Source organism: Equus quagga, chromosome 5 (genome assembly GCF_021613505.1).
Source record: "Equus quagga isolate Etosha38 chromosome 5, UCLA_HA_Equagga_1.0, whole genome shotgun sequence".
NCBI classification, from domain to species: domain Eukaryota; kingdom Metazoa; phylum Chordata; class Mammalia; order Perissodactyla; family Equidae; genus Equus; species Equus quagga.
The window spans coordinates 42,015,271-42,041,817 of NC_060271.1; the positions used below are offsets into that span (position 1 = coordinate 42,015,271).

Here is a 26,547-nt window from a genome sequence, read left to right on the forward strand (position 1 = left end):
TGGGGGGGCGGGCAGAGTGCTTTCATCTCAATAAAGCAGGAAAGATGGAGTCAGGCTTGATCTGCCGACAGAGCCGCTTGCCAGAAGACCTCTTCTGCTCCCCCCCCCCACCCCCCCCAAATACTCTAAGGATTAAATGACTATCATTAGGGAAGGGAGTCCATTCCAGTCCATTCTTGCCCGGCCATGTGCCAAAGCCCAGGGCTGGTTGCACAATTCAGGCATGAAACTAGTCGTGCCAGTAAGAAGCTGAGAGGCTTCACTGACAGCACTTGGCCCGGGTCTGTTTATGGTCTGGGGTCCTCTCAGGAGGGGGTCAGGGGCTTCTGCAGTGACTCAGAAGGAAAACAGCTGCTCTTCAGCTCTCTGCAGAGCAAAGCCCATAAATGTGCTTGCTCAAGTTCAAGAGAATTGTTTTTAGTAACTTTTTTTTTTTTTTTTTTTTTAAAGATTTTATTTTTTTCCTTTTTCTCCCCAAAGCCCCCTGGTACATAGTTGTATATTCTTGGTTGTGGGTCCTTCTAGTTGTGGCATGTGGGACGCTGCCTCAGCGTGGCTTGATGAGCAGTGCCATGTCCGCGCCCAGGATTCGAACCAACGAAACACCGGGCCGCCCGCAGCAGAGCGCGCGAACCTAACCACTCGGCCACGGGGCCAGCCCCTAGTAACTTTTTTTTTTTATTAAAAAAGAATATATGCTCATTCTAGCATTGCTTGTAACAGCCAAAACCTGGAAACAACCCAAATGTCCAAAAACAGTAGGATGGATAAATATATTATTTCTACAATAGAATACGATACAGTAATGAAAATGAATGGACTGCAGCTTCATGCAAGAACACAGATGAATCTCATAAATATAATGTTAAGCAAAAAATAGAAGACACAAAGGGAACATAGAGTATGATTCCATTTATATAAAATTCAGTGACAGGCAAACTGTAGTATTTTGTTTAGGGATGAATGCATGAATGGTTAAAGAAAGAAAGAAAGAAAATGACTGAAAGGGAAGAAAAAGAGGTTTAGGGAGAGGCTTCTGGTGTGCTGGTAATGTTATATTTCTTGCTCTGGATGAGTATTTGCTTTATAATTATTTATTAAATTGTGCATTTGTATTTTAGGCTTTCTGCAGAATGCCTATTCCACAATACAATTATTTTAAAAGTTAGACACAAAAAGATAATCTACACCTATGATAACCTTTGCCTTTTATGAATCAAATGCAAAATCAAATCTAATGTAGACTGAAAACTACAAAACATCATTGAAAGAAAGTAAGGACGACCTAAATGCATGGAAAGACATCCCATGTACATGGACAAGAAGATTTAGTATTATTGAGATAGCATCATTCCCCCAATTTATCTACGGAGTCAGTGCAATCCCCAGTAAAATCCCAGCTGGCCTTTTTCTTCAGAAATGGACAAGGTGATCCTCAAACCAATACGGAATTGCAAGGGGCCCCAAACAGCGAAACAATATTGAAAAAGAAAAACAGCGTTGGAGAATTCACACTTCCTCACGTCAAAACGTACTACAAACGACAGTAACCAAAACAGTGTGGTAGTGGCAAGAAAGAAAACATAGGATTAAATCTTCATGAGCTTGGATTACACAATGGTTTCTTAGATATGACACCAAAAGCACAGCAACCAAAGTAAAAAAAATAGGTAATTTGGACATCGTCAAAATAAAAACTTTTGTGCGTCAAAGTACACTATCAAGAGAGTGAAAAGATAACCCACAGAATGGGAAAAAAAATTTTTTTTGTTCCCCCCTTTTCTTTCTCTATTCTTTTCCTTCTTTTTTTTTTTTTTGAGGAAGATTAGCCCTGAGCTAACTGCTGCCAATCCTCCTCTTTTTGCTGCTGTGCCCATCTTCCTCTATTTTATATGTGGGACGCCTACCACAGCATGGCTTGCCAAGTGGTACCATGTCCCCACCCAGGATCTGAACTGGCAAACCCTGGGCTGCCGAAGCGGAATGGGCGCACTTAACCGCTGCACCACCAGGCCAGCCCCTGGAAAAAATTTTCATAAACCATATATCTGATAAGATTCTAGTATCCAAAATATATAAAAAACTCCTACAACTCAATAACAAAAGGACAACTCAGTTAAAAAATAGGCAAGAGAATTGAATAGACCTTTCTTCAAAGCATATATGTAAGTGGCCAATAAGCACGTGACAAGATGTTCCATATCATTATCAGAGAAATGGAGATCAAAACCTCAATGAGGCACCACTTCACATCCACTAGGATGGCTAGAATCAGAAAGACAGATAATAAAGTGTTAGGAGACTGTGGAGAAGTGGGAACCCTAATACATTGCTGTAGTAACACAAAATGGTGCAGCCACTTTGGAAAACAGTCTGGCAGTTTCACCCAAAATTAAACACAAGAGTAACTACGTGACCCAGCAATTCCACTTCTAGGTATAGACCCAAGAGAACCGAAAACACGTCCACACAAAAACTTGTACATGAATGTTCATAGCAGCATTCTTCATAATAGCCAAAGTGTGGGAACAACTCAAATGTCCTCCAACTGGTGAATGGAAAAACAAATGTGGTATATCCATACATGGAATATTATTCGGCCATAAAAAGAAATGAAATTCTGATACATGCTACAATGTGGATGAACCTCCAAAACATGCCGAGTGAAAGAAGTCAGTCACAAAAGACCACCTGTTGTCTGCGTCTATGTGAACTGTCCAGAAGAGGCAAATCTGTAGACACGGAAGGTGGATTCGTGGTTGCCAAAAGCTGGGGGGAAGGAGAAACGCGGAGGGACTGCTAACTGGCTTCCTTTTGGGGGTGATGCAGATGTGGAATTAGTCGATGATGGTTAGATAAGCTTGTGAGTATACTAAAACCCACTGAATTGTACACTTAAAAGGGCCAATTTTATGGTACACAAATTATATTTCAATTAAAGAAATATGAAACTTTCAAAAAAGAAAAAAATTGGGGAATTAATGTTTCATTTTTTAAAAATCACACCTAATAAGTTTAATTTTAAAAAAGTGTGCTCTTCGTAAAGAAAATTGGAAACACCCACTTCCCAAAGTAACCACCCCCGCCCCTGGTACTACAGCTTAAGGAAGCAGGCTTACACTCTAGAGTGCTTTTGTTACCAGTGGAAATAATGCCTCCATCCCTCACCCAACATACACATACACACATACACACCGCACACGCCCCGCGCACAAGCTGGCTGAAAGGAAAGAAGGTAATATTAGCCCTAAAAATGCCAGTCCTTCCCTCTCCAGGACGAGATGTCCTGGCCATCTGGAAAGAACAGGGGTAGCCCCGGGCGGAGTAGAGGGGAGGGGTGAGGAAGGAGGGCGGGGCTGCAGACGGGTCGCGGTGGCTACAGGGTGCAGAGTGCACGGCATGGGGCGCGTGGGCGCGAGGGCGGGGCTCGGGGCTGCGGACAGGGCGTGGGAGCCTCGGGGTGGAGAATGGAGGGCGTGGGAGTGGGGCGGGGCGTGGGGGCGCGTGGGCGAGGCTCGGGGCGGGGCCCGGGGCCGTAGACGAGACGCGTGGGCCATGGGGAGGAGCGTGGAGGGCATGGGCGGGGCGTGGGGCGCGTGGGCGGGGCCCGCGGCGGCGGGGACGTGGGGGTCTCGGGGTGGAGCGGGGCGGGCGCAGGGGCGTGGCTTGATGGCGTGGGCGGGGCGTGGAGCCGGGCCCGGGAGCAGCGGCGGGCGGCTGGGCCGCGGGCCCGGTGGGGCCGGCACGCGGGCGGGGCGGGCGTCAGTACGCGAGCCGCGGTCGAGTCGGTGCCCAGACGGCGGCGGCCGCACGAGCGGCTCGGCCTCTGCTCTCGGCGCCCGCGCGCCCCGGCCCCGGCGCCGTCCGGCCATGCCGTCGCCCGCGCCGCCCACCGAGCTGGTGCCGTCGGAGCGCGCCGTGGTGCTGCTGTCGTGCGCGCTCTCCGCGCTCGGCTCGGGCCTGCTGGTGGCCACGCACGCCCTGTGGCCCGACCTGCGCAGCCAGGCGCGGCGCCTGCTGCTCTTCCTGTCGCTGGCCGACCTGCTCTCGGCCGCCTCCTACTTCTACGGGGTGCTGCAAGACTTCTCGGGCCCCTCGTGGGACTGCGTGCTGCAGGGTGCGCTCTCCACCTTCGCCAACACCAGCTCCTTCTTCTGGACGGTGGCCATCGCCCTCTACCTGTACCTCAGCATCGTCCACGCCGCGCGTGGGCCCCGGGCCGGCCGCCTGCTCTGGGCCTTCCACATCGTCAGGTGAGTGGTGGCCTCGCTGCTTTCCCTCGAGCCCTCCTGAGTCCCGTCTGGGCCCTGCCTGCTGCCCCTGTGGCCTTCACGCCCCTCTGGCGCCCGCGTCTTGGTCGGACCCATGGCTGGGCGGCAGGCGGGCAGTGTCTGCTCCTGCCCGAGGGCAGCCCTGGGCCAGAGGGAAGATGCTAGACTTTTCCGGGAGGTGGTCCTGTTTTGAGCATCACCGCAGAGGACACCCTTTTGTGGCTGCCCCAGCCCGAACCTCAGCGAGGTGGGCGCCTCAGCGCAGCTCCTTGGAGGGTGGGCCAGAGCTTGCCCATCAGAGCCCAGCCCTGAGAGAGCTGGCGAGGACACTCTGGGCCCTTAGTTTCCTGCTTACTGCGCTCTGGCCGTCTCTGCTGCCCATGGGGAGAAGCGCCTGGTTCTCAGGCTGGGAGATGAGTTAGGTGGCTGCCCCAGGCTGGAGGGCAGGCGGCTCCCTATCGCATGCCCCCACCCCCATCCCATGCTACAGCAGAGGTGGTGCGTGTGGCCGCTCCCAGGCTGCCAGTCCGTCCAGCTCTCTGCCAAATGCAGTGCCTCAGCTGTAAAATCTACAAAGGACTGTCTTCTGTTTTTTTTTTTTAATCTTTGCCCCTCTCTAGACCTTAGGCCCCAGTCTGTTCTTATCTCTGTTCTAGGTGATCTTGAATTTTAGAATTCAGCATCTCTGAAGTTGAGGTCGGTGGCAGAGGCTGCTTGGAAGACGGCCGCCAGCTGCCTGGAGTCTCTGAGAGCAGAGACTCCTTCCTCAGCTGAGGAAGAGGGTTGCGTCTTTCCTGGTGTAATTTCAAGACTGGAACATCTGTTAGTGTCCTGTGCTGAACCCGAGGCTTATAGGGTGAATCTTATAGGGCTTGTTTCCTCTTCTGCCTCCCTGCAGTGAGAGCACCAAATGCTGCCAATTATAGGTCCTCTCTGTTAAATACTTGAGTGCTTTCCAGGGGACTGAGGACAGTCAGCACTTTGGTGGAGACAGGTCACCTGGGTGTCACAACAGTTAGGTCACAAGCCTGCAAGAGTCACTTGACCTCCAGGTCTCAGAACTGTTGGATGGAGGCCAGCTGGTCCCTGGAAAACTAAGGGGCCTGCTTCTCAGCTGTTCAGGTCGAAGTTTTTGCAAGGAGCCCTTGGAACGGTGTCTCAGACGCTGCCGAGACCGCAGAGAGCAGGCTGCCGGTCCTCCCCTGCAGCATCCCGCTTGACCTCTGTCGGGGCGTTTCAGAGACCCCGTCTTTGGCAGGCTGGTGGGCTGTGGGCGGGGAGCGTGTACCGCAGAGTTCATGTGTGCTGGAGAAGGAGCCCAAGACTTTCTTTGCAAGAATCTCTTCTCTTTTCCCTCACTTTCTTAAAGATACTGAATACCATATAGTTTTTAAGTGATAAAGAGAACCTGGTGCAGCTCCTATAGAAAAGACAAATTTCCCAAGAGACCTGAGAGGGAGTTCTTTCTGTTCACTTCTAGGGCTGTATTCTGTGATGTTTAGGAAAGGTCTCCTATGAAAGTCTGGCCATAAAAAAGCAAATTGTTCATCTTGTCTGTTGAATGTGATGCACCTGCCTCTTAAAAGAAAATTACCTGAATCCAAGCTAGAAAGGGACTTGGATAATTCATTCCCTTTGAGAAGTTAGCACTCATGGCTGTGCTAGTCCAAGAGAATTGGTAAAACCTGTCTAACAGGTTCATCTGGTAACCTAGATCCTCCCAGACTATATTGCTAATGACCTTGTTAAGGGCTCTCCAGCGTCTTTCTCTGAAGTATTAGTTCATTGTTGCTGAAGGATCTGGTTGGCGTGAGAAGTCTCATCTTCAGACGCGGGCTGCAGCCATCGGCTTGTTAACCATTTCAGACTACTGATAACCAGTACTCTTCTTCAAACCTTCCAGTCTTGGAAAGTGTTTTAAGTATTTAAACAAAAGGTTATCTCTATTCTGTAAAGAGTTTTTATGAATTATTTAAAAAACCGATAGATATCCTGATAAATGGACAAAGGACACATTCAGACAAAATAGTGCAAGCAGTTGATAAATATATATGGGAAAAAGTTTAGCCCCATTAATACTCAAAATGATACAAGTTATAACAACAAGGTACCATTTTGTCATTAATTTAGAAGAAAACAATAGTAAGGCAGAATACTAAACATGAAGAATGCCAATGAAACTGGTATTTTCCTACATTATTATTGGTAGTGTAAATTGGAATAATCCATGTAGAAAGTATTTGGTTCATACCCCTTGATCCATTAATCCTATTTATAGGGCCCTAGTCTGAGGAGATAATCCATAATGCACGCCAGGCTGTGTGTACACAGGAGTTTGTGTGGCACTGTATTCCTGGCGAGAATTTGAAAGCAACCTCAACATCCACAAAGTAGAGGAACAGTAAGTTATAGACTACGCCTCACCCGGAAATGTGTAGCCGTTAGATACTGGCTGTGAACTCCAAAAGTCATATTTTAAATGGTACGGTACAATGTTAAGTGAAAAAAGCATCTGTAAAACAATGCAACTGTGTAGGACAGGAGGCTGGAGAGAACGCGCCAGTCACACAAGTTCCCAGAAAGCGCCTGCTGGGCCCCTGAGGGCTCCCTCGAAATGCACACATGGTTCCCTTTACAGAAAGATGTTTTTTTTTTTTCCCCTAGAGAAGGAGGGCAGCTTAGACTTTATCCTCAGGGAAACTGTATTTATTTCATCACGAGCTGCCTCTGGCTCCTGAGGTCTTGCTGAGGCACATTCCTTAGCTCATTGATCACCAGAAACCCAAGGGAATGGGCAGGACGTGACCCTCAGATGAGACTTGACCCTCAGATGAGACTTGCCCGAGGCCACATAGCCAAGCAGGAGGGTCAGCCTTAGAATTTCAAGGTCAGTCCTCCTTTTATGATTCCGTCTTGTCTCTTGGCCTTGACAATAATTTTTTAAATTGAGATAAAATTCAATAGAGATTTATTTTTAACTTTCCAGATTTCACCCATTATTAACATTTTATCATGTGAGCTTTCTCCTCTCCAGTTATTTTTTCTGGACCCATTTAAGCGCAAATTGCAGACCTGATGCCCTCAGACCCGTAAATCCTTTAGTATGTATCCTCAGAAGTCTCTTACGGAACCACATACACGTTCCAAAAGCAGGAGGTTAGCTTGGAACCCAGCTGTTACCTGAGTGTGGACGTCATTGCGGCTTGTCAGTCTTCCCACAACGTCCCCGACAGCAAAGAAAGATCTTGGCTTATGGGTTGACTTAGTCTTCATGTCTCCTTCTTCAGCCCGGAACAGCTCTCCCGTCTTTCTTCGTGTTTCATAGCGTTGACGTTTCTGAAGAGTGCAGCCTGTTGTTTGTAGAATGTGCCTCTGCTGGGCTCGTGTGATGCTTCCTCGTGAGCGGATTCAGGTTCCGCGCCTCTGGCAGGAATCTCGCAGAAGCGTGTTCGTCTCCTCGCTTCCTCCCGGTTTGTGTCATTACTGGTGATGTTGAGGTGGGTGGGCTGGTTAAGGCGTTATCTGCCAGTTCTCCACTGCAGTTACTATTTTTCCTTTTGCAATTGCTACATATCTTGTTGAGAGAAATAGCCTGTTACTCTTTGAACTTCCACCCAAGTGTTCAGCATCACTGAGTCTGACAGTATTCTGACCTGAATTTCCTGGTGGTGGCTGCCTTTTTAAGGTTGTGTGAGAATATTCGGCGTCCCGCCCTGTATCCTGGCTGTTGAGGCAGCAAGATGCAGAGGCCCCATATTTGACACTGATGTGGATGTGCTCCTGGCCATCTGTTTACAATACTCACCTAAGAAGGTGCTGAGAAGCCCGGGGCCCAGAGCTGCTGTGGGTGGGGTCAGTTCCCTTCTAGTAACATAAGCCAACTTGGCCTGAAACCATCCCTGTGCCCCTGGGGGAGGTGACCTGCCTTTCAAAAGCAGTGACAGCCCCTCTTCCCCCACGAGCTGGTGGGCTCCTTCGGAGGGAATATGGGGCAGGGTCATGAACCATCCTACCCCACCTGCACACCCTGGGCCACCACTGTGCCTCGCATCAGCCAGCGTGTCCTGTGAGCACGGGGGGCGGGCTGGGCTTCATCTTCTTGCCTTATCTCCCCAGAAGTAAGGGTCCTGGCCAAACTGGCCACCTCAGGCAGTCTTAGGATTTCCTTCAGCTCTGCTGAAGTGGGCGTGGGCATGACCCCTGGCAGGGATGGGCCCTGTGCCCCGGCCCACGTGCCCACCCACTCTCTGGAGTTTGCTTGGGGGTTCCTGAGGAAGAAGGAGTCTGTGGCATCTCAGGTTCACCCTGCTGTGGGGAGTGGGAACTTCCCGCGCAGAGAAAAGGGGAACTGTGGCCTTGAAAGAGAAGGTCATCTGCGCCCTCTCCTCAGAAACCAGCTCACCGTGGGGCCCCGTGACAAGGCTGCAGGCAGAGCTCTCTGAATGAGGGAGGGACGCAGTAGCTGCATGAACAGCACCCCACGTTGGTCAGTGCTCCCCAACATAACAAGAGCTGAAGGTAATGAACAAACGTTTTGTTTGTTCCCCGCAAAAAGTTTCCAGAGGACGCCGCTGCGGGGTTGGTTCTGTGCGTCTGTGCACTTGTGGGAAGCTGACTGCAGCACCGGGGCCCGAGAGCAGAGGCTGCCCCTTAACCCTTCTGCCAAGGCGAGGTCAGGTCCTGCCCGTGCTCACCGGGGCCCCTTTGGCCCGCCCCCAGGTGGGCTCTGAGTGCTGCAGTGGCTCCTTGGTGCCCCCAGAACCAGGGCTGCAGAGAGGGCCGCTCAGGTTTGTGTGTATAAAAGTGCCTTTGGACACCCCCCTTCTGTGGCCAGAGCTGCAGAGTGACCTCGTGGTGGCCTGGCCAGTGGCTGAATCCCTGCAGTCCTCCCATGTCCTGCCCCGCACCTAACAATAGGTGCCCTTTGTTCCGGGAGAAGGCTCCAGTGGCCGCAGCCTTGTGACGCCTTGCACCAGGCCTGCTCGCTGCAGCTGCCCCCTCCAGGCCCGCTCTGTCCTGCTCCCCAGAGCTTTCTAAATGGGCACATTGTTGCCTGATGGTTTGTTCTCAGAGCATTTTTTGAGTTACGTTCGCACTCAAGGTCTTCCATAGGCCGCACGCAGACCAGGCACTGCTGTCCGGCCAGCAGGAGAAGGAGGAGACCCCTTTGTTTCCTTCCCAGCAGGTGCCAGTCTCCCCCCACAAAGATCTGTGGGAAGGGTGAGGTTTGGGGTGAGGGAACGGTGCAGGAATCCAACGGTGGGAGCAAACGACCGAGCAGAGCCTGCGGCCCTGGGAGCAGTGGGGAAGAGCATCCCTTCGGTGCATGAGGTGGACGTGGCTCTCATCACCGTGGGCGTCCCCCTCCCTGGCTCTGGTGGGAGAGGTTTCAGAAGATTCCCGGTTGGGCAGAGCTGGGAATTCTGAGGGAAACCCACAGCATTGCTGTTCTGGGCACAGGCCACCTGCTTGCGGTCATCTGACAAATGCCAGGGAATTCAGGGTCAGAGATGGCGCACTCGCGTCCTCGCTCCTCCTGTGGTATTTGTAGTTCCCCTTCTCTGGAGGAGATTAAAAAGAAAAAGGATGCTGGCTTCCAAGAAGAGCTAAGCGTGTGACAAGTCTGAATGGCTCTTGGTTAGTTTACCCTCCCCGAGCTGGCTGAGGGTCCCTGCCAGCTCTGCCAGTCTGGTGAGGTGGGGGAGGACATTTCCCCTTCATCCTGTTGCTTCTGGGAGGGGGTCCCCAGGAGCTGGGATGCGACCCCTTTTCCGGAGCATGTCTCTCCCCGCAGTGTGTAGAAAGCCTCTGTAGTTTTCTCAGGCTGCCCTGACAAAGTACCATAGACCGGGCAGCTTAAACAACAGAAATCGATTTTTCTCACAGCCCAGGAAGCTGCAAGTCCGACATCAAGGTGCGGGCAGGGTGGTTTCTTCTGAGTCCCCTCTTCTTGGCATGTAGATGGCCATTTAGACCTTGTGTCTTCACATGTTCATCCCTCTGTGTGTGTCTGTATCCTAATTTCCTCCTCTTATAAGGACACCAGTCAAACTGGATTAGGGCCACCCTAAAGGCCTTATTTTACCTGAATCACCTCTTTATTATTTATTTATTTATTTATTTTTTTGGGTGAGGAAAATTGGCCCTGAACTAACATCTGTGCCCATCTTCCTCTTTTTGCTTGAGGAAGATTGTCGCTGAGCTAACATGTATGCCAGTCTTCCTCTATTTTGTATGTGGGACGCCGCCACAGCGTGGCTTGATAAGCAGTGTGTAGGTCCGCACCCAGGATCTGAACCTGCGAACCACTCTGCCACCGGCTCAGCTCCTTAATCACGTCTTTAAAAGCCCTGTCTCCAAATCCAGTCACATTCTGAGGTGCTGGGGGTCAGGACTTCAACATATGAATTTTGGGGGGACACAGCTTAGCCCGTAGAGCCTCCAAGGGGGGAGAAAGCCAACTTGGAATCTGGTCTCAGTTTGCAAGCAAAACCACGTGGGAGCTGGGCTTGGGCACCTCAGGGAGAAGCTGTTGGTGCCCCTCCAAGTGGGGGACTCTGCTCAGAGTGTGGTCTTCAGGCTCCCTTCAGCTAGGTGACCCCAACCCGCTTTTCCTCAATCTCAGGGTCATAGGTTTGGAGAGAAGGGGCCGTGTCGGTGGCCTGCTTTAGTCATGTCCCTCCCGCTGTGCCTTTCATAGCATCCCCTGCACGTGGTCATGTGGCTTCTCCCAGGAAGCTCCCCGTTCAGCCCTCGGTTTTAGGATTGAGCAGGACACCCTGCCTTTTCCTCCAGCCATCTAACCGGTTCCTTCTCCACTGGCAGGACCTCGTCAAGAGTCTTTAAACATTTGAGCTTAGCTTAAGGCCCCACATCTCCTTACATGCCAGGCTCTGGTGCCAACTTCACAATCTCAGGTTTGGTTTTTTTGGGTGGAGGGGGTCATGTTAGCTTACAACATTGTGTAAATTTCAGATGTGCGTCACTCTATTTCAGGTTCTAGAGAGACTGCATTGTGTTCACCACCAACAGTCCAGTTTTTATCCATCACCATACACACGTGCCCCTTTACCACTTTTGTCCTCCCCCCACCCCTTTCTCCTCTGGTAACCCCTAATCTGTTCTCCTTCTCTGTGTGTTTGTTTATCTTCCACATGAGTGCAGTCATACAGTACTTGTCTTTCTCTGTCTGACTTATTTCGCTCAGCCTAATACCCTCAAGGTCCATCCATGGTGTTGCAAATGACACAACTTTGTCTTTTTTAGGGCTGAGTAGTTTTCCACATACTCTCAGGTTTAGGCTGCGGGTCACAGGCAGCCACACAGAGGCAGGACAGTTCACTGGCCGTTCTGAACTGCCCACATCTGGACATCAGGGTGCCCCCTCTAACCACATGAGTTTCTTGGTCACAATCAACTAAGGCCTTTGGTCTTTTTCACATTTGCTGTTATTAAGCTGTATCTTATTTGTTCTGATTTTGTTTATGTTTGGTTGATGGCTTCTTTTGGAGGGATAAAAAACTGTTACATGATACATGTCAGAAATTGGAAGTATACATTTCTGGAAAGCAGGAATTATGTCACACAGGTGCCTTCCAGATTCATACTGCCAGGGTGGCCACTAGACCAGAGAACAGCTCGGCTTATCTGAGGTTGCCAAAAGTACCTACCTACCTTCTCCTCATTCTATAGATCAGAACCTGGGGGGTCTTCAGCTCCCTATTCTTGTCCTCTTTCCAGCAGTGTCCTGGAGCCAGCTTGTGAGAGCGGATTGTTAAATTTCAGGGCATTTTGTGAGCTGATTGTTAAGTATAACCATTGATAAAAAATTAAATTATATAAACTTACAGTTAAATAAATTATATTAAAAGCAAAAGTAATAAAAATACTCAAAACTCATTGTGTCCTAATTATTTTACTATTATCTCTGCCCTTGAGGTTATTTCATCTACTGTGTCTCTGTGATGGAAATACTATTTGATGTTGTGGTGCTGTGCATCTGTCCCCAACTGCGTGTGTTGGAGGCTTGAAATTAGCCATGGTGGGAATATTTACACCATAGAAATGGGCAAACACTACAAATCAGGGCTTGATTCCTTGTTTTGTTGATTGTAGAGCAGACGTCAGCAGACTTTTCCTGTAAAGGACCAGATAGTTACGTATTTTCGGCTTTGCAGGCCGTGTGTTCTCAGTTGTAACTGCTCAGCTCTGCTGCTGTAGCTTGAAAGCAGCCACAGACAACGTGCAAATGAGCAAGTGTGGCTGTGTTGCAATGAAACTTGATTTAAAAAAACAGACCTTAGGAGGGGCTGGCCCCATGGCTGAGTGGTTAAAGTTCTGCGCGTCCTGCTTCAGCAGCCCGGGTTTGCGAGTTCTGATCCTGGGCACAGACGTACTCCACTCATCAGCCATGCTGTGGAGGCATCCCACATGCAAAGTAGAGGAAGATTGGCACAGATGTTAGCTCAGGGCGAATCTTCCTCACAAAAAAAAAAGCAGACCTTGGGCCAGATTTGGCCTGAGGACTATAGTTTGCTGGACCCCTGGTTAGATTTAAGAAAGTGATGGAGAAAATGTTAATAGTAAAGATTAAAAGTGTTACTTGTCTCTGAACTTAAGCCAAGGTGGCAGCCATAGGGGTGAGCAGTAAGCCTGGTATTTAAGGGGGAGGTGATGACACGTTCCATGGAGCCCCCCCAAAAAAAGAAATATTCTTCCAGTGTTGGAAAATTATTATCTGATCCTGCAAAGAAGTTGCACGTCACTATCGAACCGTTGCATCTCCAGCATTCGTCTTGTCCCCTGTGTCTTCCTTATTTCACTTTCATCTTACTTGTTAAGGAAAATGAAAATATCACCCAACCTCATGTCATAGAACTTCTCTCATTTGCTAATTGCAACCACAGATTGGCTGCAGATGCCAAAGTTCAGCAAGAATCAGCAAAAGCATTCTGTGAGAATTAATTGGCTGTGTGGAATTTACGAGTACTATGCATTTTATTATTATTTACAAATTCGGTGCTTCTCATCCTTTATATCAGTACAATTTGTAATCAACTTGGAGGCGTGTGTAGACATACATACACATTTTTTCTGGAGAGCCGGTTGTTAAACATTACCAGCACACCACGACCCGTATCCAGGAGTTATGAGTCTGGTTGAGCCTGCTCTGTGGGATTGTTAGACGGTCCCTCCCACTCCAGTCCCACCGGTTCCCTGATATTGTCTCCTCTTACCCCCTCCTGCTTGAATACCTCCCCAACACCCCTGCCATCCTATGCGTATGTTCAGTGACTCTGATTGAACAAACCCACGTTGTTAATTCTTTCAAAGCCTATTTGGTCTTTGTTCTGGCTATTTCCCAGCACAGAGGCCTTCCTCCCGCCACGCCTTGCCCGTTCCTGCCTTCCAGCCTGAATGGGAGTCCTCAACTCCAGTCCAGCCTCCTTCAGGGGGACAGTCCCCACACACTGCTTTTCCCCTTCCTAAAATTTCTTGGAGGACTCCTGTAAACCATAAGGTAATGAGAAAACGTATACCCTCAGGATTGCAGTTTTGCCACTTTAAGAGCCTTCATCTGCTTTTTAACAGTGTCCTTGCAGTGAAAATTTCAGGAGTGAATAGGGAAAGCTGTTGCAGTCTCAGGGTGGCTCAGACTTCGTTCCTTCGCTCGGCAGGCCCCCACCATGTGCCAGGCACTGTTCTGGATGGTGAGATAGAGCAGAGCGCCCACATGGCCTCGCCCTGGCGGAGCTTATAGCTGTGACGTACATTGTCCTAAACTCCCGGGGTGGCGTGAGTTTTAAAACGGTCATCTTTTATTATGACAAGACGGTTTGACACAAATATATGTTAACTTACCTGATAGATAACTTCGGCTAGAACAAGCGTGTAAAATGGACACACTCCCGAGTGTAACGTGGTCCCTTTCTCATAACTCTAGCTTTTGTGGAGTTTTTGCCCCTTCTGTGGCTCTGTGACTTTGGGGAGGACATGCTGCCTCTGCCTCCCAGCTGTTAGGGGAGAGGATGCTGAGGGAAAAGGAGTTCACTTTCTCCCTTTATCGCCATCCCACCCCTGCATCCTGCACAGCCCTGCAGCCCTGGGAGAAACAGCATTTCTCCTGGCCTTGCTTTGCCAACGGACTGAGCTGTGGCTGTGGTCTGTACTCTACGACTGTCTTCACAAAGAGCCGAAATCCCTTACACAGAACCCGCCAAGGACAGTTTCTGAACTAAATATTTACTGATGACACTGTCCTGCTTACATACTGCTTGTCCTCCGGGCGACTGACCTAGGACATAAGCCCACGTGTCCTGTTCCTAGGGGCAGAAACTGCATGGGCCTCACGCACGCCTGGCGCCTGCACCACAGTCCCAAATCGTGGGACCGCAGGACACAGCTCATTAACAACAGGGTTCATAGGTACTGACATGCCCAGTCCTGAGCACTGGACATACACTATTCTCCTAACGACCTACAATGATGCTCTGCTATAGACACTGTTGTCACCCCTACTTTGCAGAGAAAAACAGTGATCTCTTGAGGCCAAGTGGGAGAGAGCCGAGATGTGGACCCACCCCATGCATCACAGTCCAAGCTTTTCATCACCCTGCTGTGCCGCCACGGAGCTTCTGTGTGTCCTCCTGACCGATTTAAAATGCTTTGCAAGGAGACTGGGCAGAGATGACTAGGAGGGGCCTGGGGCTCAGCCCGAATCATGGCTGGTTTGCTGTCGGGGTAAACTCTAGAAAAGTTAGGCCCTGAGGGAGGGCCCTGCCCTGGGCTTTGTGCTTTGAAGGGCCCACTTTGACCCTTGCCAGGGGACACCCCGTTCCCCTAGAGCAAGGAGGCCTTAGGACCAAGGAGATGTGTCCAGTCAAAGCCCATGTTTTCTCTCCTAGATCCTGCTGCAGGTACACAGGATCCTGGAATTCCCCGCCCAGACAACCCCAAGCCACCATTGTGTGCACCCCTAGACCTAGGCTGCTAGCCACGGGGACTGGCTGACTACAGGGGTGTGTGGATGAGACATGGACGCATAGCTGGTGTTTGCTCACTGGTGCACAGGCCCCTCGGGGCAGGAAGGAGTGGCTCTCCATGCCACAGCATCCTAGCACCAGCCTCCAAGGAGCCGGGGGATGCTGAACCCGGCCTCTGGGCATTGGGAGGGCGTGTCTCTCCAGGCAGGAGGCCAGGACATCCCCTGTGCCCTCTCACCTGGGCTCCGCGGGGCTGGCCTGGGCTTGGTGGGGCTGGCGTGGGGGATTTAAGGACTCTGCCCCTCTTTCTCCAGGGACACTGTCTGATCCAGGCCTTGGACAGCACCGCTCTCCTTTTCCGCAGGGCGTCGCAGTCAGTGCACCCTCTCCTCGCTTTGCTGGGTGTTGGGACCTGACCTCACGACCTCCTGTTTGTTCGTTGTTCCTCAGCTGGGGAGTTCCGCTGGCCATCACCGTGGCAGCTGTCGCTCTAAAGAAGATCGGCTACGACGCCTCGGACGTGTCCGTGGGCTGGTGCTGGATCGACCTGGAGGCGGAGGACTACATCCTGTGGATGCTGCTCACCGGGAAGCTGTGGGAGATGCTGGCCTACGTCACGCTGCCCCTGCTCTACCTGCTCATCAGGAAGCACATAAACAGAGCGGTAGGTGCACGGCCGCCCCGGGGCCCTGGCCCGAAGCTCTGTGTGGCCGCTGTGCCCGGCGTGCCGGCCTCGGGGTCGGCCACCTTAGGCTGCGACTCTGGGGGCAGAACTAGTAACAGGCCAGAGTGATGGAGCGTTTGCTGTGCGTCAGGCACCGTGCCGTACGCTGAATGACACGCCTCGTGGGGGGTCTGGTTTAATCGCGCAGCCCTGTCGGGGGTGGGTCCTGTTGCTCCTCCGCTGGTGGATGAGGAAGCGGGGACTCGGAGGCTGAGGGGCTCCCCGAACTCCGCAGCTCCTGAGCAGGGAGCTACTGTGCAATCGGGGAGGCTGCGCGCTCAGCCTGCGTCCCGGCCGCGGCCCTCTGCTGCCCCCTCCTGGACAGACCTCCGCGGGTGCTCCGCCTTGAGAGGCATTTAGATGAAAGATGAGCAGGTCCCAGTAAGAACAGACTGGATGCTGCTGGGAGGGGAGGGCGGGGCGTTTCATAATCAGTGATACCAGTCACTCTCCTCATCGTCCTTGGTGATTAAAATTATATCCTAAGTGGAGACTTTTCAGGCTCGTAGGAATTCATAAATCAATAGGCTGGGCTGGCCAGAAATTCTAGGAAGGAATGGTTTTCCTCTGACAGTCTGGCCAGATTTATTCTTGTTCTTAACTACAGTTATGCAAATATAGAGTATGGGCTTCCCCCTAGCTACAACTGCCACAAACAAGCCTCAGGTTAACCCATCCGTGGACCCACTGGGTCATTTAGTCAACACATTTGTATCGAGCATCTGCTACGCGTGACAGCTCTGTGTGGCAGTGGGAGTTTATAGCAAGAACTCAGACATGGACCAGTGGCTGGAGCAGTCAGGCAAGTTCACAGAAAAGCTCTGAAGACGGGCTTCAGGCTCACTTGCAGGGTGGCTGGGGCGGTGCCCTGAGTTTTCAAGGCCGAGACTGTGGGAGAGAGTGTCCTCGTGTTTCGGGGCGTACCGTTGGTTCAGCAGCCATTTCCCCACCCCTCCTCGCAGCTGTCTGTGACACCTCATCCCCGCCCTGTACTCCCATCTGTGTCTTCTGAGTCGAGACTTCTGGTTCCCTTTCTACTGAGAAATTCAACTAATCCTCACCCCTCCCTGCTCCCCCGCCTTCTGACTCAGCTGGAGTTATTGACATAGATGCCCCCAGGACTTACCCATTGGTCTGAGTCCTCTTTGTCTGCCTGTGGTCTTTTGGTTGGTCTCTGCCAGGGCACCTGGCTCACCTCCTCCTCTTTCTGCTGCCCTGGGAAGTTCTGAGTCCCTGGTGAAGGCTCCCAGCAGCTCCACCCGGCTCTGCCCAGGACGCCCCTCTGCAGCTGCCCTTCTGTGTGTCTGTCTGCTTCCGTGTCCTTGTGTAGTCGGGCAGGAAGCCTGGGTCCTCTCTCGCAACTCTGCAAATGTTACCAGAAAAAAGGAAGAAGGGTGGGCAGGGAATGAGGACAGTGTAGGGGAGGAAGAAACTTTCCTCTACCCACTGGGTCCTTCTCCTGGGCTATGAATTAAGTTGACATGAGACAGAATAACAGGAGAGAATCAAACAAAGCTATAACATGTATGCATGGGAGACACTCAGGAAAACTGAGCAACTTGCCAAAATGGCGAAGGCTCTCGTCGTAAATACCATCTTCAGCTAAAGACAGAGGAGGGTGGTGCGGGTAGTGGTTTGGGGCTTCACAGGGGAGGAAGACAATTCGCACGGAGATGGGGAAGCAGATGTTTGGCAGACAGAACTTTGGTACGAACAGACCCTCCCGGCCTGCCATACCCAGAGTTGTCTATGGTGCTGGCTTGTCCTGGGGACAGGGATTTTATCTTAAATTCTTTTAGGCAGTTCAGGGGATGGGTGTCCAAGTTTCTTTCAGAGTCTTTTGTTCTTAAAAATAATCAAGGCAAGGGGCTAGCCCTGTGGCCGAGTGGTTAAGTTCGCGCGCTCCGCTGCAGGCGGCCCAGTGTTTCGTTGGTTCGAATCCTGGGCGCGGACATGGCACTGCTCATCAAACCACGCTGAGGCAGCGTCCCACATGCCACAACTAGAACGCCCCACAACGAAGAATACACAACTATGTACTGGGGGGCTTTGGGGAGAAAAAGGAAAAATAAAATCTTTAAAAAATAATAATAATAATCAAGGCAAAAGACAGAGAAAGACAAGCTCTGTAAGACTCCATTCATAGGTGGTAGTTAACATATGGACAAAGAGAACTGATCGGTGGTTCCCAGGGGAAAGTGGGGGTGGGGGGAGGGCACTAGGGGTGAAGTGGTGTACCTACAACATGACTAACAATGATGTACAACTGTAATTTCACTAGGTTGTTAACTATCATAATCTTAATTAAAAAAAATAATCAAGGCAAGGCAAAGCAAAGAGACACATTTTGGGGTGGCCAATTCTGATGCCCCACAGCGGTGCTCCCTGCGTCTGGCTTGAAAGGAGAGCTGAAACTGAAGGAGCCAGAGCAGGCTGCGCTCTGCGGAGGGGCAGCCCGGCAGCCCGAGCTGGCGCCCAGCTCCCCACTCTGCCCCCACGGCCCCGGCTGGGTTCCGGATGGGTGCTGGGCACGCAGCTCTCTGGGCTGCTGCTGAAGGCTCTGGGGAGGAGGCAGGTGCTCTGAGCAGATGAGTTGCACAGCTTGGGTGCCCAGAGATACCAAGGTGTGTGGCTTCTCCCCTGCCCTGGGCCTTCAGCGTCCCTGACACAGGACCAGGCTCAAAAACGTATCTTTGTTATGTCGTTTCACCTATTTTTACAAACTCGTGATCTGGGAGTGGAGCCTCCCCCTTCCTCTCACTGAAGGGCATTCCCAGGGGCAGGGAAGCCAAAACTGGTGCCTGCCCACCTTTTCTTTCTGTTCCAGCTTTGAATGGTGCCTCTCCTGTGGGAGAGGCTGGCCAGGGACACAGCAGGTCTTTTCCCTGGGGAGCTTGTGCTCTGTAGGGGGAGGGTGGTAATAAGCCATAGGCCTGATAAACAAGGATGAACGCTGTCTAGGAAGGAGGATGATTAGAGCAAAGAAAAACAGACGGGAATAAAGAGCTGGATATGGGATGGGACTACGTGGGAAATACCTTTGCAGTTTACCTTGGGTTGTCAAGATAGGCTTTATTCTGAAGGCGACATTGGAGCAAGGACTTAAAGAGGGTGAAGGAATGAGCTACATAGACTCATGGAGAAGAGCACTCCACAGAGGGACCAGCTTGTGCAAAGGCCCTGGGGTGGCATGTGCCTGGCATGTTTGGGGCATAATGAGGAGGCCTGTGTAGCGAGAGTAGAGTAAACAAGGAGGAAGACTGTAGGAATGAGGTCAGAGCTGACTGGGGTTGGGGACATTGTAAGGAATGGTGAAGGGGGAGCCACTGAAAGCTTTGAGTGGAAGACTGGCTTGATCCGACTCAGGTTTTCCAGGAGCTGCGCTGCTTCTGTGCTGAGAATAAGACTGTAGTGGGGAGGGGCTTGGGTGGTAAGGGGGACGGAGGGAGACCCGCTAAGAGGCAGTAACAATTCCCCAGAGAGGTGGTGATGGTGCTTGGTCCGAGCTCGTGACGGCGGTGATGGACAGGGCTTCCAGATTCTGGATCTCTCTTGACGGTAGAGCCCGGAGGACTTGCCTGTGGATGCGACGTGGACTGTAGCAAAAAGGGGAATCAGAGGTGACTCCCAAGTTTTTGGCCTGGGCAGCTGGAGGGCTGGCGTTGCCATCAGCTCAGATGGGGAAGCACGCAGGAGGCTTCGGGGTCGAGATCGGGCGATCCGTTTTCACCATGAGAAATTTCAGATGTGTTTTGGACGTCCGTGTGGAGATGTGGAGCAGACACGGATGGAGGAGATGGGAGTTCAGGAAGAGGGTCCACGCTAGAGATGGGAACCCGGGACTCCAGCGTCCAGGTCGGAAGGCGCTGCACAGCTCACTTCTTCCGTCTGCAGCTAGTTTGAGTCCTGGGAAGACAGGCAGCCCGTTTTGCTCATATCTGTTCTCCGTGTTCCCTGCACAGCACGAGGCGCTCTCTGAGTACCGGCCCATCGTCTCTGAGGCGCACCAGCTTCAGCGCCACACCTCCGTGGCCGATAAGAAGCTGGTCCTCATCCCGCTCATCTTCATTTTCCTCCGGGTCTGGAGCACCGTGCGATTCGTCCTGACCCTCTGTGGCTCCCCAGCGGTACGGACGCCGGTGCTGGTCGTCCTGCATGTAGGTCTGCCCTCCTTAGCCCTTGCTGTCCCGGTGGCAGAGTCAGATCCCTTCCCCCAGCGGAGTGAGCGCATCCCAACTGGGGATCCACTCGGCTCCACTGTCCCTTCCTCCCTACCCAAGACAGGGAGCCTTGAGGAGAGAAGGTGGGTCGCTGTGGCTCCAGCACCACCCAGGGCATTGGGGTGCTGTCTGGTGGCCTAGGAGTAGCCCCAGGGGAGTTGACTAATCCTGGGTCCTTCCCAACTTGGAAGACCTAGAGACAGGTCTGGGCCAAGCCTGCAAGTTCAGGCCTGCCCAGAGCTCTGCCATAGGCCCACGTGGCCAAGGTCATTGCAGACCAGGCTCAAGGGGTGGAGGACAAGGCTCTGGGGTCCGCAGCACTTCCCAGCCTCCTTGTGTGTGTTGGTAGGAGCCACACCAGCCCTTGCACCCATGCCTCTTCTTTTCTCCCTCACAGGGTATCGGGAACACGTTTCAGGGAGGCGCCAACTGCATCATGTTCGTCCTCTGCACCCGTGCCGTCCGGACCCGGCTCTTCTCTCTCTGCTGCTTCTGCTGCTCCCCCCAGCCTTCTGCCACGAGCCCGGCTGGCCCTCCCAAGGCTCCTGCATCATCCAAGCCGGGGCAACCTCAGGGCCCCACATGGACCCCAGACGAACTTCCAAGCACCTGAGCTCTTCCCTTCCTAGTTCTGTGCATGGGTGCTGCCTACCTGGGGACAGGTGGTCTCTGAGTCCCTGCTGCAGGGAGCAGGGTGGCCGTCCACTGCACTGAGAGCCGTCCACTGTGGAAGCTCTGGACGCCTGCGGGGAGCAGCCGCTCTCAGCTTCTTCTACCTCCTTCACCCTCAGGCGGCGTGTCTCCCCACACCGCGTCCCGCTGCCCTCAGGGGTGTCTGTCTGCGTGAGGTCGGCACTGAGATTCAGGGAAACCAGCGGCCTGTGGTCACTGCCACATTGCCTCGTGGTCCAGGAGTCACTGGCCTCTTGACCACACGGCACTGTTTACAATTAAGGGACCCACCGCCGTGGGAAAAGCACGAAGAGATATGTACACTGTGCCCCCATCCTGAATAAAATGTCGGGGTACCAGAGATGTGTCCCCCACCCAGACAGCATGCAGCAGATTCTTGCTTTGTCAGGGCGTGGAGATTCCCCGGAGAGCCCGGCTTTTCTTAGGTGGCTTTGCTGGTCACTCCAAGAGCCAGTGCGCTTTAACCAGGTGGAAGGTTCCGTCTGGGTTTTCTGGTGACCGCCGTGAGCACAGCCCAACACAGCTGCTCAGGGCCGCCGGGCTCCGTGGGGCCTCCCGATTCTCTCTGTGGGCTGCCAGCCCTCGATGGAGATGGTGTTTGAGTTTCAAGGCCAGGCCAGTCAGTTAAGGTACACGTTCCCTCCTCCACGGCAAGGCTGGAGCAAGGACAAGAGGCCGCTGCAGGGACTCCCCTGGACGCCCCACTGTCTCTTGGGTCTGTGCGTGTCAAGACTGAAACGAGGGTGAGGGGAGGGCATCTGCTCATTCACAGCCTAGTTTCATTTTTATAGGAAAGGTGACCAGGGAGTTAGTGAATGGTCCAAACACCAAGTCCTCCCTTGAAGGGGAAGGCGTGGGGAGTAGGGACACATGCGTCGTGGGGTGATTATTTACATTTAAAAGAGATTTGAAATAAGCATCTCCATCTCTGTATTCTATGGCCCTCCCACCAGTACTTTCCTCTTATTGCAGAAAACAGTTTCTCTGTTATGTCACAGAAGCCATTGGCTGAGAATGGAAGGTGTAAAGGTCACTGCGGGAGCCTGGGGAGGAAAAGCTCAACTGTTCCCCACAGCTGTCCCTCTGTGGGACTCCGTAAGGACTCTGCAAACTGAAATGATTCTCAGAACCAGTGAAAACGGTTCTGAGTTGAAACCAAAGGCAACCATCCTGTTGATTCCTGTTTTACTCTCAAAAGCAAAATCTGTAACAGGAAGGGAATCTGAAAGGAATAGTCATCTACAGAACTAGGTCCAAAATGCTCATTTTTGGTTCCTGTTAAAAAAAGGATTCTTTATGAAAATCAACAGGAGGTGAATATCCCCTTAGGATTCGAAGAAAGCTCTGGGCTGCCCCACAGAAAGCTCCTTGTCAGTAAAGCAGTCTCTTTACAGAAACAGCCTCTGTTAGGGGAATCTTGGGTTCTCCTAAAGATGTTACAGGGGATCGTGGGCACATAGCTGGTAAAGACCCTCACGTTAGCTTCTAGAATGGAGCAAAAATTCAGGAAGTTGTGTCCTGCAAAAAAAAAAAAAAAGTGATTCACAGCTGAGTTAGAGTGTGGGCGTGTGTGTGTGTGCGTGTGTGTGTTTGATGCTAGAATAAGCTGAGTTAGAGTATGGATGGTTGTTTGTGTGACATGCTAGAATAAGTCCTGCTCGGAAGCGGGTCCCAGAGTCCTTTGCTCCTACGATGCAATGCCAGCTGCCTCCGAGCGAGACCGGGTTTCCTCAGACAGCCTGTAGCCAGGAGAGGCCTGCAGAGGGAGTCACGGACTCAGAGAAGAGTATCTCTGGCTGCCTAGGGCTCCCTCAAATTCTCATTCCACTTATTTGATGCTGCTGTGCTGTCTGCTTTTGTAAAAACTTCCCAAAAGTAATGCCCCGAAGTTACACCTGGGTATTTCTATTTCAGCTTCCTGTGCTGCCCACCCAGTCTCTGGAGACGGTTGAGTGTGTTACTGTGAGTGGTGGAGACCGTGTGGGCAGGGGAGGGGCTTGGCCAATACCTGGGCCTGAGGTCAGGGGCCAGGTCCAGTGCTGACAGCGGCAGAAGGTCTGGCCCGCCAACTTTGAAAACAATGTCACCTCTTTCTTGGATCAGTCTAGCTAGGTGGGTAGAGTTCTGAACTGAAGATGTATGGGAATGAAGTCGCATCCTCAGGGTCCAGAAAGGGCTCTTGCTTCTGATCAGAGCAAGACGAAGGTGCTTGTCTTCCAGTTTGCTGAGCCCCACTGGATTTCTTTCTCTTCTCAGTGTCACAAATGTTTGTCCACCTTCACCCCTCGGTTACAGATGTGTCATCTCAGCCTGAACAGGTGCTGCGGTCCCATTACAATGTGTTCTCAGCTCTGCGCCCCTTCTTCTCGGGTACTTTCCAAACTTCGGTCTTTTGATCAGGTTTACCCGGTACTTTTCGCCTCCTTGTGCTTCTGAGTTGTTTTTGTTTCTCTGTTTGTGTTGTGTTTTAATATAGATTATTATTTGGCCGAGGCTGAGGGTGCCCACGGGGCTCTTCATAGGTCTGTGACAAGGAAAGACATATTTACAAACTGCCTGTCACGTGCCCGTGGTGGCATAATGACATAGCATGAGGGTTTTTTTGCACATGCAAAATTGTAATGAAAACCCTGACTGTCTGGGTCAAGGCCAAAGTCTTGCTATTTTAATTAAAATAATTATTTTCCTTTTGCACGTGTGGTAAAGTGATTCCCGTGATGTGGGGAGGGGGGACAAGGTGACTCAGACTGGCGTGTGCTGTGGGGGTGGCTCCAAAGCCTTCCACGTGGCCGAGACCTGAAGACAGAAAACGTCTGGGCCCTTCTCTGTGGCAAATGTAGTCAGGTGGGGCAGCCACCCCTTCGGCATAGCCAGCTGCTCCTGAGTTTGCCTGATAGGATCACATTGGGGGTGCGGGGACTTTAGAATACAGATTCCTGGGCCCTGTCCCATATAAGGCTCAACAGGTCCAAGTTCCAAGGACCCAGGGCTTGAGGCTGAACTCACGAGCGAGATAGTTCGGCACTGAGCCACCAACCACATCGCCCTTTCTGCATTGTTTTATCATGACGCACCGAGACCCACTGCAGTGGCAGCTGTGGGCTTCCTGGTGGTCAGGGACGCTGGGGCACAAGGGCTCTTCTCGGAAGGGAGCAGCCTTCCCAAACCACCCACTGGAGACGGCGGCCTTGGTTTGTGGGGCCTGCACCGCCCGTGCAGCCCCACCTTCAAGTCTTTTTTTTTTTTTAAACAGCTAAATCTTGGGAACTTTGCTCCCAAAAGTGCTGCTTGTTTCTTTGTTCCACTTTCTGGATTTTGTGAAGTTAAAAATACATTAACTATCAAGAGAATGAGAAGACAAGCCAGAGACTGGGAGAAAATATTTGCAAAAGACACGTCTGTGTACCTATGGGAGATGATGGGTGTTCACCAATCCTATTGTAGTAATCATTTCGCAATTTATGTAAGGCAAACCATCGCGCTGTGCACCTTCACCTTAAACAGTGATGTACGCCAGTCATTTCTCAATAGAACTGGGGGAAAAGACATCTAATAAAAGACTGTTATCCAGAATATGCAATGAACTCTCAACACTCAACAATAAGAAAACAAACAACCCGATTAGGAAATGGGCCAAAGACCTTAACAGATGCCTCACCAAGGAAGACACACAGACGGCAAATAAGCAGATGAGAAGATGCCCCACATCATGGGAAATACGAATTAAAACAATAAGAGATCACTACACACTTATTAGAATGGCCGAAATCCGGAACACTGACAACATCAAATGCTGGGCAGGGTGTGGAGCAGCAGGAGCTCTCATTCACTGCTGGTGGGAACGCAAAATGGTGCAGCCACTGTGGAAGACAGTTTGGCAGTTTCTTACAAAACTAAACATACTTTTACCACATAATTCAGCAATCATGCTCCTTGGTATTTACCTAAAGTTGAAAACTTATGTCCACGCAAAAACCTGCACACAGATGTTTATAGCGGCTTGATTCATAATTGCCAAAACTTGGAAGCAACCAAGAAATCCCTCAGTAGGTAAATGGATAAATAAACTGTGGTCCATCCAGACAGTGGAATAGTATTCAGCACTAAAAAGAAATGAGCTTTTCAAGCCATGAAAAGACATGGAGGGACCTTAAATGCATATTACTAAGTGAAAGAAGCCAGTCTGAAAAGGCTACATACCGTATATTCCAACTATATGACAGTCTGGAAAAGGCAAAACTATGGAGACAGTAAGAAGATCAGTGGTTGCCAGGGAGAGGAGAAAGGGAGGGATGACTAGGCAGGGCGCAGGGGTTTTCAGGGCAGTGAAACCACTCTGTATGACACTTCGATGATGTGTACTTGTCAGTACACATTTGTCAAAACCCACAGAATGTTCAACACCAAGAGTGAACTCTGCTGTAAACTTTGGACTTCGCAGTGATGTGCCAAAGTGGGTTCATCGTAGGTAACAAATGTACCACCCTGGAAGGGGGTGTTGATAACAGGGAAGGCTCTGCGTGTGTGGGAGCAGGGGGTATATGGGAAATCTCTGTACCTTCCCTTCGAGTTTGCTACGAACCTAAAACTACCCTGATAAAACAAAGTCTCTGGCCAGCCTGGTAGCATAGCAGTTGAGTGCACATGTTCTGATTTGGCGGCCCAGGGTTCACTGGTTCGGATCCCGGCAGGCCATGCTGTGGTAGGCATCCCACATATAAAGTAGAGGAAGATGGGCATGGATGTTAGCTCAGGGCCAGTCTTCCTCAGCAAGGAGAGGAGGACTGGCAGCAGATGTTAGCTCAGGGCTAATCTTCCTCAAATAAATAAAGTCAATAAAATTAATTAATTAATTAAAAATACATTGACTAACCCTAGAAATGGATGCATCTTTTTTATATTAATTTTATTATTAAGATGCAATATGCACGGGGCCGGCCTGGTGGCGCAGCGGTTAAGTTTGCACGTTCTGCTTCTTGGCAGCCGGGGGTTTGCCGGTTCGGATCCCGGGTGTGGACATGGCACCGCTTGGCAAAAGCCATGCTGTGGTAGGCATCCCACGTATAAAACAGAGGAAGATGGGTATGGATGTTAGCTCACGGCCAGTCTTCCTCAGCAAAAAGAGGAGGATTGGCAGTAGTTAGCTCAGGGCTAATCTTCCTCAAAAATAAAATAAAATAAAATAAAAATAAATAAGCAACATGCACAGACTTAAATAATGCTAAAATAGTGCCCTGTCCTGCTTCTTCCACACGGCCACTTTGGAGGTGTTTTAGCTGTTCTCTCTTGCATTTGCCTCCCTGTCTCTGAACGAGATGGTGTGTGCTTATCTCTGAGAAAATGGAGGAAGCCTCTCTGGCTGGTGCTGAGACACCTTCCCATGAGCCTCCACTCCTCCTCAGGTGCCGTGTGCCTCTCCGCTCTCCCTCCTATCTCCCCGGTGACCCTTCGTCTCCTCTTCCCTGACCTTCCCACTGGCCGCCTCGTCCTGCTTAAGGAGCTCTTGTGCACCACCCAGAGCATGGTCTGGCCAGGCGACCCTGGCCCAAAGAACTCCAGAGGCTGCATGCCCCTGGCACGCTCAGGCCGCCTCTGACCTGGCGCCTGTCTCCCTCTCTGGACTTCTCTCCACCCTCCCCACACCAGTCAACAGCACA

General features: G+C 51.4%; 1 protein-coding gene across 1 annotated transcript; it reads left to right on the forward strand.

Annotated features, from left to right (window-relative positions):
- The first annotated feature begins 3,660 nt into the window (after nucleotides 1-3,660).
- Nucleotides 3,661-23,580, forward strand: GPR157 (G protein-coupled receptor 157). Its single transcript, XM_046661702.1, has 4 exons — nucleotides 3,661-4,253; nucleotides 15,704-15,917; nucleotides 19,940-20,134; nucleotides 20,595-23,580. The coding sequence occupies exons 1-4, from the start codon at nucleotides 3,670-3,672 to the stop codon at nucleotides 20,808-20,810; spliced, it is 1,209 nt and encodes a 402-aa protein (XP_046517658.1). The 5' UTR covers nucleotides 3,661-3,669; the 3' UTR covers nucleotides 20,811-23,580.
- The last annotated feature ends 2,967 nt before the right edge of the window (nucleotides 23,581-26,547 follow it).